The sequence below is a fragment of the Anomalospiza imberbis genome, chromosome 20 (genome assembly GCF_031753505.1).
Source record: "Anomalospiza imberbis isolate Cuckoo-Finch-1a 21T00152 chromosome 20, ASM3175350v1, whole genome shotgun sequence".
Taxonomy (NCBI): domain Eukaryota; kingdom Metazoa; phylum Chordata; class Aves; order Passeriformes; family Viduidae; genus Anomalospiza; species Anomalospiza imberbis.
Genome location: NC_089700.1, coordinates 8,862,128 through 8,874,142, shown reverse-complemented (window position 1 = coordinate 8,874,142; position 12,015 = coordinate 8,862,128). Strand labels below are relative to the sequence as shown.

The 12,015-nt window shown below is 40.8% G+C and overlaps 1 protein-coding gene across 4 annotated transcripts in view; it reads right to left on the bottom strand.

Annotated features, from left to right (window-relative positions):
* Window positions 1–11,101, bottom strand: part of BRIP1 (BRCA1 interacting helicase 1) — a 95,290-nt gene extending 84,189 nt beyond the window's left edge. For 3 of the 4 annotated variants that reach the window (XM_068210665.1, XM_068210667.1, XM_068210668.1), the window contains exons 1-9: window positions 10,978–11,101; window positions 9,881–10,008; window positions 9,211–9,322; window positions 8,625–8,819; window positions 8,238–8,365; window positions 7,596–7,733; window positions 2,332–2,622; window positions 1,652–1,873; window positions 1,158–1,357 (exon numbers count right to left, since the gene is read on the bottom strand). In XM_068210665.1, coding sequence (XP_068066766.1) covers window positions 1,158–1,357; window positions 1,652–1,873; window positions 2,332–2,622; window positions 7,596–7,733; window positions 8,238–8,365; window positions 8,625–8,819; window positions 9,211–9,322; window positions 9,881–9,973 — 1,379 coding nt within the window. In that variant the 5' untranslated portion in view covers window positions 9,974–10,008; window positions 10,978–11,101. The remainder of the gene's footprint in view (window positions 1–1,157; window positions 1,358–1,651; window positions 1,874–2,331; window positions 2,623–7,595; window positions 7,734–8,237; window positions 8,366–8,624; window positions 8,820–9,210; window positions 9,323–9,880; window positions 10,009–10,977) is intronic. The other variant, XM_068210666.1, reaches the window with a different exon arrangement.
* Window positions 11,102–12,015: the final 914 nt, after the last annotated feature.

The following is a 12,015-nucleotide window of genomic DNA, read 5'->3' as shown; positions in this document are numbered from 1 at the left end:
TGAGGGCCCAGGATCTTTAGAAGTGAAATAAGATTTTTTTTTAATAGCTCCCCATGCATTTGGCAAAGCCATGTCACTGTGCAGGTGCATTTTACCTATTACTGGCTATTTACACCCAGTCTTCTGCTTTCCAGCAACTGCTTTTCATGCTGCTGCCAGATTTGCCAAGACAATCAACCTTAGTTTTCCTGATAAGGTTAAAAAGCTTGAGGCAATCAAATCTTCAGCCATGCTATTCTTATCTTCTACTAAAGTTTAACATTTGAAATGTCCAAGGTAGGAGAATTGGCTTCTGCCAAGCAGAAAAAGCCCCTTGTCTCTGTGTGACACAAACATTAACTCTGAGCAGAGAGTGAGGATGGGAGAATGAACTCCTCCTGTGCTGTGCTCACAGTCTATTGCAGCAAAATGAGTACTGCACACACTGAAGCAGAACTCAGTTAACTGCAAAGCCACTTGTAGCATTATTCACATTTTTCTGCTGACTTTGATACTTCCACTTCACCCAAAAGACTTTGCCCTGGATCTCTTGTTTCTTCCTGGCCTTCTGTCCAATTGTTCTTGTTACATCCCCTCTCATGATTTTCAGCTTATGCTCAGCTCTTCCCCTTCCAGGAAGTTGCTTCCCAGGGAAAACAAAGGGCATGACTGACAAATTCACTTTCAACTATGAAGAATTCAGTGGATTCCAAACTGATTCCAAGAACAGATTCCAAACCATTCTGAATACTTTCTGTCCAAGGCTCTGAAAGCATTCTATAAACATGCTCTATTTAAATTTTTGACAAAATAATGCTATTATTATTTGTCAAATAAGTAAACAAATGTGTGAAATACAAAAATTCACCTTATGAAAATTTTCATACTGAGCTTTATAAACCAGGAGTCCAAAAAGCCCCATAAAGAGCAGCACATCATTCAAGAGCACAAGACTTTTCTAAAGAGAACGTCAATGTTTCCATGCGAGACCAGCAGTTCCTTCAATAGATCAAACCCTGTTGATTCCTCAAATGAACATAAATCAAACAATTGCATAGCTGTAAGTGTACCTTTGTTGCATTTTATCTGATGTGACAGAGTAACTTATACCATCAAAAGGAACCTAAAGGTAATAAAAAAATATTAATTGATATAAAGCAATAAAAAAGTTGCCTTACTTTATCAAGGAGCAGCACACAGCTCGGAGGGGCTCATGGTGCTTCTGCCTGATGTTGTTGTTGACCATGAAATCAAGCTCCTCTCGGGCAGCGCGCAGCTGGCTCTCGGTAACCCCGTAGCTCACGGACTCCCGAGCACAGTCCTCAATGTTGTGGGCTTCATCCAAAATGACTACTTGGTCTTTTAGGTTAATGTCCATCTAAAAAAGAATTATTATTGTCCAGTGAAACAGAGTGAAAGACATGAGAAACGGCAGCTAACAGGATCCTGTTAAAAAATGCATATTGTGCATCACAGTGCAAATGAAGCTTTTCAGGTTTTGAATCAATTTTCATAACCTAGAAAATATCCAAGGGGGGGAAAATCCCCAAGAGTTATTTTACAGATAGTATTTTGGACATGAATGGGATCTCAGCTGACCATAGAAACATAATATTCAGTGGGTAATTTCTTTTTAACTTCAGTTCTTGCCACTTCTGACCAATATACTCACACTGTCCCGGATCTGTGGGTCCAGGAGATAATTGTAAGGACAGAACACGATGTCTGCCCCCACCATGAGCTCTCTGGCTGCAAAATAGGGACAGGCACGGAGCTTCCTGCCCAGGCTCACCAGGTCTTCAATGTCCCAAGCCTGGTAGAGCCCAGATGCAGGCTGCAGGGCATGCTGCTCACTGAGCTTGTGAACACCGTGGTAATAAGAGCAGGACTTGCCCTGAAAGCAAAGAAGTGCAGAGGTTTAGTGGGTACAAGAAATAACAAAAACCAAGCAGGCTAAAATCTTCCAATGTTCCATGCATTTGGCTATTTCTCAGAAACATTTCTAACAGCTGCTCTTTATGCCAGACAATAACACCTCATGTCACGTACATCCATGTTTCTAAAATGTACATCAATAAAGGACACTTCTTTCTTCTACATTTATAAACCCAGAGATAATTTAACTCTTATTACACCATTAACCGGGCAGTCATAAATCTTACTCCTGTCATCCTAAGTTTTTAGAGTATTGCTACTGTGTATCAACATTTTCTAACAATTAATATTTAATTTTAATGCCACCAGGCGGTATTTAACCAATATAATATAGAGAAGTAAAAAATGTCACTCATTCCAGCTGTTAAATCTGACTCTGTTTAATGAATGCTCATTTTCTCAAATAAAATGACTCACATGTTTTCCTTCCAGCAATTCTACACACATTTCATTCCTGTTACTACTGTTGGACACCACTGGATGAATACAGGTGTAATCCCTGCTGGAAAGGATTGTCATGGGGACACGGGAATACACTGTCCTCTTCAGCTCCCTGCTGATCTGGGTTATTTGCTTGTGTGTTCGCGTCCCAAAAAAAATTTTGGGAACACACAACCGATCTCCGTTTTCTTTCTTCTTTGTGTGACTGGGATCTTTATCAGGTTCTTTCCCAGAAGAACAGGAACACTCAGTGCAAGGGCCAGGAGGCTGCAAACCAAGACAAAAAAATGATGCACAAAATCCCACTGCAAGATGAATGTGCTAAATCTGCTTATGGTCTGGAAAGTGACCTCTGGGATAGCTGGTTCAGTCACCAGGGCTGCCCATCAAGCTGCAAGAAGTTCTGAAATGTTAAAGCACCACATCCTTCTGCCTGGCAATTGCTAAAAAAAAACCTACCAGCAATCACAATTTTATCATAACCCAATCAGAAAGAATTATTAATCCAGTGGAATATTTACACACATGAATAAAGCAAATAAAGCTTCTCACATTGAAGCTTCAGCTCAGGACACTCCTGTTACAAATCAAGAGTCCAAAACCTTCAATGAAGAAAACTTGGAACAGACACTCAAATTAAAATAATATTTTTCCTTAAAGCAAGCAGAAGAACTGAAGACAGTTCAGGAATTCTGTGCGCAGATAAAACAGACTACACCACACACTCTCCATTAGAAACATGTTTGCTGTGCCATTCTGCCAAAGGCCATCGAGTAAGCAGGAGAATAAAAGAAACACAGGGAATAATTCTAAACAGAACCTAATCCTGTAAAATATTTGTTAAAAGCCATTTTTTTTCTTCCTGAGAAGCATCTCCCTTCAGAAAATTAAATACTGGAACAACTGACATGAAACTGCCATAATGAATTTGAAGAGACACATAGGAAACAAGGAACTCAAGTGTAACCATGTCCAGACACACCTCTCATGAAAAATAAAGAGTTCTTCCAGAGTCAGACAGTTTGGATCTGGGCTCCAGGTGGTAGTGCAGGTAACAACACGTAGCTGCCCACTGCAGTACTCCTCCCTCCCTTTAATTGTATCAGTAAGATTATCCATTAAAAACAAATGCTAAGTCATGCTGTGTGTTACACCACAATTCTGGGGATCAAGCTGTCTTCAGCTTCCACTCCAAGGAAAAGCAAGTTCTTGTTACCTTCAGCCCCACTCAGCCTTGTCTGCCATTAAATATTACAATACATGATAGAGAGCATGTAAATGTAACCCTCTGGAGCTGCCACTCACTGGGATAAAAGGTTCACTGATGTGCCAAATAAACAGGCCTCAAAGCAGATAAAGTTACACCCATGCTGGAATTGTTACATTCCCCTCTCAGGTTGCCAGGAACAGCAGATTTCATTACCCTGTGCTGCCACATTAAATAGCCAGTTCCAAATATCCTGCCTTCTATATTGAATAATTACTTATTCACTGAAAGGATAAAAAGAAGAGTTATGAATGGGGCTCTTGTCACCAGGCAAGCAGGAAACAGCTGACATATGGTATATGTTACATACGTGCAATGCCCAGCTCTGTGCTCACCCTGAAAGCTCCAATGCTACCTCGATATTTCTATCACTTAGATTCTGCTTTGCTCCTGGAAATAATGAAAACCACATTACCAAGCTAAAAATTAATGTAACTGAACCAGTGACTAGGAAGGGCCTTCAAGAACACGTCTACCTTTTACTTTGAATCCAAGTCAGATTGTGTTTTCAGAGGGAAAAACAATACACGGGACACCAACATGAGACTTTACCACTAATGTTTCACTCCTGTGCTAAGCCAAATAAAAATAATTGAAAAATATTAAGACCCATCAGGCAGCTGTTTTGCCAGAGTTCTTGGAACAACAGGAAAATGCAACTCAAATTAATATATAAAACCATGAACAGAAGGTTCTCCTATCATGGGCTTAAAATACCAGATATTATTCTTTTCATAAAAAAGAAATTATGTGCTCTTATGTGTGAGGCTTATAAATTACAATATTTTACAGGTGGGCTTAAAAGTTTGGTTTAAGAGGTTTGGAATTGGTATAATACTGGCATTAAGAAGCACTTTAGCCATTATTCCACTACTAAAATGTTACCTTTAACTTTGAAAAAAGTTTTATGTTCAAAAAACACTCAAACCCACAATACTGAGAAAGTTGTAAACTCAGGCTGATTTTATAGTAAGTAGTTAAGAAATAAAACTGCCTGCAGTAGTCACAGCATTTCTGAAAGCCACAGCCACCATTAGCCCCAAATACTTTAATAAATAAAACCTTTTAAGAAGGTCCCTCATAACGAAGCAAAACTTTAGAAAATTGGTTAAAACACAGTTTAAAAGTTGAGTTCTTCATATTCTTTCCACATTACTCCAGTGAGTGGATATGCACTTGAATCCTTCAAATACATATTTAAATTTTATTAAAGGCAAACTATTTTAACTCTGTATTTCTCTAAGAAGAACCAACTGTGGGTATCATATAGCAACACATAACGTGGTGCTCCTCTCCCATTCCTACAGCAGAAAGAAAGAAAACTCTCCATGAACAAGGGGTTTCCTTGGCAGCGTTGTCTCAAAGCACAACTTTTTACACTCATACCACAGAGATACTGGTTTAGATGTAGCAAAATTAGAAAGTGTTTCAATTTATCTATGAAGGAATTAGGGGAGGCGGCTGATTAGAAATAATTCACACTGAGACCACAGAATTGTATTTCATAATACCCTCTGGAATCAGAACTAAACCTGTTTTCAGCTGCTGGAATCTGAAAGAGGGATTTTCATTTGGAAGAGGGCAAAAAAAAGACCCTCCTGTATCTTCTGCAGTATTTAATCAGAAACACCCAGGAACAGATGCCATTAGAGATCAGATATCAGCCTATATGGACCTTAGGCTAATGCAGCTTGTTTGTACTTCTGTCAGGGCTAGATAAAGCAGCCTATCACATCAATATTTATATGGCAAAAACGTGGAAGTCCGATTAAAAAAGGAATAATCAAGTCCACCACCCTGTACTGTGTGTAAAATAGAGCTAAACAAACACTGGGGCTGTGATCTTTGAAACACAAAGAGGTAAGAGAAGTTCTTCATATCTCCATCTACATTTCCCAGTTACAAAGCCACCTGAATGCTGCAGCAGTGAATGTCTCTTGTGTGAAATATCACACAAGCACAATCTAGGGAGATATCAGCAGTGACATTAGCAGAGCTTTTCAACTGCTCCTTTGCAAGCTCTCAAAAAGCCCAGTATTCTGCTGCTGCTGCAGCCTCTTGTTTAAAGCACACAAAGCAGCTGTTTATCCTCCCCCAGTCACCAGCAGGTGAACCCAGTTCAATATTTATCACAGGCTTTCACAGATCACTGCTAACCAAGCAAACGTTTTAATTAAGCTGGAACTTGCTTCAAAGAGCTCATTCAAAACGTCAATCAGCAGGAAAAGGATCAGATACGGTGTCAGGTGAGAGCATGTAATACAAATCCACAACTTTCTTCATCCCATCGTGGTAAATTAGCCCCTTCTGGAGTCCAGACCCTGATTGTAACAGGCTGCCAGTCCCCTGGAATGTGTAACAGAAGTCACTCAAACCCCTTTGTGCAGGTTGTAAGCAATATGTTAAACTGCAATGGGCTAGCACATTAAGACAGATTCTTTTCACAGTTGTTTTTTGATACCCCAAGTGTTTGTTACACTACTCTCCATTTACTGTTTACTTTCTTTCCCTGCTAGAAATGGGGATTCCTTAACCCAGCTGCCCCAGTTTCTCAGGCCATATGCTTTGACAGAAGTAATCAAGAGAGTACCCTGAGGTTATAATTTCCCCTTTAAACTCACACTGGAACTGCCCTCCCTTGCAGGAGTTAATACGGAGGGCCAGAGATGGATTCCCAGGCTCTGGAGTGAGAGCAGCTGAGAACAGGTTTGGATGCTCAGGCACACATCTGCAGGTGTTGTGAGGCAGCAGTGCTGGGCAGCACCTCTCATGCTCTTACAACAACCAACCCATTCTCCCTCTTACAGTATAAACAGGACTTGATAAGAAACTAGATCTGCTTTAAGCAGAGGGTTGACCACTGTAAAACACAGGTTATTCACAGGCAGGCTTGCCTCGGTGCGCAAGACAGTGCAGCTATCACATTATTGTATCACCCTAAACACACAGTCCATTAAGGTAAACGTTGAGCAGAAGCTCTGTTGACTTCATTTCCTAAGCCACGCTAGAAAAGCATTTTTACACCTAATAGCCTGTGCAGTGATGCCCTTCCTGTTGTAAACTAAATGCAGTTAAGGCTCAGAACTACTAATGAGAAATAAGGCTTTACTTTCTGCAATTTTCTTGATACCAGACAAGTTCTCAGTCTGCTAAAGGAAAAGTTCATCACAGCAATATAATACCTTATTCTTTCATCCTTAAAAAGAAACTTAAACAGAAATGACCCCCTTTCTGTCCTCTTAGGTTACTTCTTTCTAAACATATAGCAAACAGTATACTGTTTGGTTTCCAATTTTCTTTTAGACAAAATATTTCTCGAAGTCTTAAATCAAATTTTTCATGTACCCACACCAAAGGACAAAAGGAAATTTTACGATCGGGAAGGACGAAAGGTTTTTATTTGAAAATGAATAGCACACTCTGGTGGCGTTTGGGTTTCAAACTACCACTAGAAGCCCAGTGGCACAAAGCATTTCAAATCTCACTCAAAAATCTACAGAACTCTCCAAAACTAATAAAAACTAACTCCCATCAAATGGCCTACAACACAGATTCACTTCTGTTGAGAAAATATTTAGCTCCCAGTATCTTACAGTAATCCTATAGCTTTTGGTTTCCTTTGTGGCTACATCACAACGTGGCCTCTCACACTCAGCCCTCTACTGCCTCACATGCCCTCTTCTACTCCAACAAACATTTATGTAAAATCTATTTTCAAACAGTAAGAAATGCAGAAAATGCCTAACAAAGCTGTACAAAGAGGTGCCATCTGTATCTTAACTTCTGATGTGATACTTCTGCTACAGAAAGTGGAAATAAAAAACAAAACACTGAGGAACCTTTGCATTAGCTGCAATGTTTGCTCAAACTTCGTTAAGCTGAATTTCATGCATAACCCCTTCACACAAAATACCGTTCAAAACTGTTCTTCAGCTAACACTCCTGGTGTAAAAGATATTACTGAATTACTCACTGTTTGGGGAGAAAAAGTAGTGGTTTTCATGCTTTTTTCAGAGTGAACAGTCAGCTCTCCATTTTTCCTCTGATGATAAACTTCTAAAGCATCGACCAACTGCACTCCTTTTGCAAAGCACTGGCGTTTTCTAACCTGCTGGGGAAAGAAACAGTGTAAAAATGCACTGGGCAGAGGGATGTGCTCACACTGGCAGTCCTGGTTTTGTTTCAGCTGAGTCTGGTTTAGTAACTGGGCATCAACAGTTTAACCAAGTCTAAGCCACACAAAAGTCATTAAGGAACGCTATAAAGTTTTAATTACAAGGGAATCTGTAGTTATTGCTGAGCTTTTCTGCTTTGCTTTCCCACTATTAAAAATCTTACAGAAATTATAACACCATCAACTGGGAATAAATATACTTTGGGGATATTACTTGTCTAAATGTGAAAGATTTTAGGACAGGGTATAATGAACAATTTATGGAAACAATGGACTCCTTTGTAACAAGTAACAATAAAAATGAACAAAACCCTGTCATGCTAAACTGTGACTGTGATATGATTCACTTATTTCCCACACCCTCCTCTGTAACATTGACTGGATTTGAGAGTTTGGTTGAGCTACGCCCAGATTATTTTGCTGCCCACAGACTCTGCTCACCTGCTGCTCTGTTTCTAAAGGACGAATCCTTTTCCTGTCTACTTGAAAATCATCGTTCTCACTGACATGAAGAGATAACTTCTTTTTGGCAGACAGCTTTGAAGCTAGTGTTTCATTTTCCTTACATTCTGTAATTAATAAAGTGGATGTCCATTACTAGGGGTGCATTAAATAAGGGCAACATTTTAAAATGCAATTTCTACAGAATAGTGACTGCTAGAATTGCTAAAAACGTATATAGTGTAGGAAACAGTGTTAGACATTTCTAGACACATTAACCCCTGTACAGATTTCATACAGGGCAGAAGCATGGCTGCCATTATAATGGTCAAAAAAACAACCCTGGCTGGAAAGCAGCAAATTTCAGCTGCCTACAGATGAAGTTACCTGTGTTTGTCAGTGGGCTTCCAGGTTTTCTGGAAGTTCCTGTGTCAGGATAATTGGCAGAACAAGGAGCACTGTGAGTCCCACTCGCTGCAGCCTCGTTGCTCTTGGGCTGGGAGTGACACTTGCAGTGACACGGTGGGGAGGGCTCTGCCTTCCTGTCCTCCTTGTCACACGACGAGGTTGGCACCGATTTCTCTGGGGGACAAAGTCATTTTTCTGTCATTAAAACCCTCCAGACTCGACACGAGAGCCAGAGGTGCACACCAGTGAGGATGAAAGTTCAGGTACCAGTCAAGCTGAACAAGCTGTGGTCACCCTCTGCAGAACTGCAGTGCACAGAAAGGAAAACACCTCCCTCTTCCCATTCAATCCACACACAACCCACAAGGATTTTCTTCCAAAGTTCCAACAGCCACATTCCCTTATGGGATCTAAACCCAGATCAGCATTACTGCTTTATGCTGCCATTAAGGCAAGGTGTCCAGTGGTGGACCCAGACCTGAAACCAAATGTTGAAAGGCTGATGAAAAACATTTAATTATTTTATATTTTGTAATAAAAGTTGTGCAGACACGAAGACACTCACCATACAAAGCCTGCTGCCATGATAATGCAGAACAAAGTAATGCCAAGCTTTTGCCACTTCCTGTGGGGCTCTCCAGCAAACAGTGCTGCCTGTTATTCAAGCCTTTAACAATCTTTAAGGAACATAAAAGAAACAGAATTAACAGAAAACAAAGCAGATGTGTTTAGCTAATCTTAGCAATAACATCCTAACATCCAGCCTAAAGTTTCCCTGGCACACCTTAAGGCTGTGCCCTCTTGTACTGTTGCTGGTTAAAGCATTTTTAAAATGTTTAAATATAGATGCAATAATTCATTTAGAAAAGTTCCTCAAAAAAAAAAACCTGAAAACTTCTTGAACTATTACTCTACATAACTACTCTGTTTAAACAATGTATTCTCCCCTATGAAAACTTGAACATTTGTATACAACTGTAAATTTCAGCATGCCTAGATAAACAACCACATGGAACTTGTTTCTTGGCATAAATGCTCCCAAATCCAAAACGCACTTCACCGTTCCCTAATCACAGCCCCGAGAACACTGAGGGGGTGCCACTGAAATTCTCAAGATACTGCAAGCTCTGAATGTAATGTCGCAGCTTTCTAAATGCTGACAGAGACTCCGGAATTGCAAAGACTGGAAAACACAAGCTCTTAGTCTGGCAAATGCCAGTGTAAACTCTACTCACAGCATTCATCATGGCGAGCTGGGAGGGGTAAGCCTTGCAGGGGAAGAGGATCTTCACCCCCCCAATTGTATATTCTGCCCCATCAGAAGGCATTGCCAGGTTTTCTCCCGTTCGCTTCAGGTTTAAAACTGCAATTAAAACACAGAGTTAGTAACTCAATGCTAACAAGCAAATAAATACATAAATAAAAACACCATGAGCTGCATGCATCAGTTCAGATTCCAGTAGTCAGACTGGAGATAGAACCCAAATCCAAGTAGGAACAGTATTTTAGAGCATTAAGTGACTAAAACCAGCCAGTTTTTTAACTCTAGAGGTCCATCAGCTTGAACTGCAAGATGCCAAAAAATACAGACATACAGCAGCTTGTACATTGATAACAATGAAAAACAAATCTGAACGGTGACTTTAAAAATGAGATGCTTAAAAACATCTTTCTTACACAAACAATACAGTAATTAGTCAAGGAAAATGGAGTACCACTCAATTTACTATTCTGTGTTTATTACCTTGAATATCTCGGAATACTAAAAGACTGACAATTTCCCTGTGTTAAACAGGTGAAATTATTGAACTAAAAATACTAAAGAGGCATAAATGGCTTTAAGTGACAACATAGGGGGATTTTTTTCTCATAGTTTTTCAACACTGACAAAGTAAGACAGCAACTTTAAACTGGCAGGTTCTCTGGGATAAATTAACTCATTTCACTTTTAATAATTAAACATATACATCAGAAAAGCACCAAAGTATGGCACGATTCAGCTTCACCATCGGAAAAAACAATTCTAGCAAAAGACGACGGCCGACTTGAGTTTCTATCCAACCCCTCCTTCCAGAAGGAAAGGCCACCTCACTCCAAGGCTTTTCCCCGACCCATTGTGGGAGGAGGACTCGCTTAGACGAGCACAACTCCCCACGAAGTCTGCCCCTGAGGAGGAGGAAGGAGGGCCCGGGACACCGCAGGGACCCTTTGTGGCGTGACCAGAGCCACCAGGCACTCCCCCCAGCGACATCTCGACCCGGGCAGAGCCGCTTTGCTGCCCGAGCGCTCAGGAAGCGGCGGGGCCGCCCCAGCCCAGCCCACAGAGCAGCACCTGGGCGTTCGCTTCCTCTGTGTGCTCGGCGAGGCGGAGGCGCCGGCAGCCGCTTCCCCCGCGCCCCTCACGGCCCCGCACCTGCGGCCCCTCAGCGCCTCCGTCCTTCCCGCCTCCGCCCCAGCCAATCAGCTGACAGGAAAGGGCCGCGCGCCGCCAATCAGCACAGCGCGCACTGGGACGCTGCCGCCGCCACCTCTGCGCGCCGACAGCCAATCACAGGGCTCCTCGTTGGCTTCCGGGTTGTGCGCGTTGCTAGGCAACCGCGCTTTTTGTGAAAAATTATTATTGGCCTTTATCACGACTAATAGATTTCTTATTATTTTATTTTGGTTTTGTGAAAAATGCATATTTTATGATTGGCTTTTCACAAATATTGAATTGAATACTATATGTATTATGTTATATTGAAGTGCTGTATTAACATTTTAATAGTATGGTAAATGTAGTTTTGTAGTTAAAATAGAACCTATGTATGTGGGGTTTTTTATATAACTCAAGCAAGAGATGAGATAATGAAGAAACTCTTCACACAGAGATGACAATGATGGGGGCTGTGAAAAATGCGTATTTTATGATTGGCTTTTCGCAAATATTAAATTGAATGCTATATGTGTTATGTTATATTGATTAGAAGTGCTGTATTAACATTTTAATAGTACGGTAAATGTAGTTTTGTAGTTAAAATAGAACCTATGTATGTGGGGGGTTTTTTACTAGCTCAAGCAAGAGATGAGATAATGAAGAAACTCTTCACACAGAGATGACAATGATGGGGCCCATAAAGAATTACTGCCTCCTTATCGGAAAAGACAAACATTCTTCCACCTTCTCTCCGTCTGTATGGAACCACCAGGATTAAGGGGAAGAAGTTGACAAAAACCAGAAAAGTTCTTAATTTGCAAGGAATTTATGCATCATGTATGAGATGTATGAATATGCAGCAGGCTGTTGCTTTTAAAGATTATTCCTTTGTTCACAAGGCATGCTTATCGGACTTAAGTGCCCGAGAGCATCCGGACGTCCGTAATTCTTTGC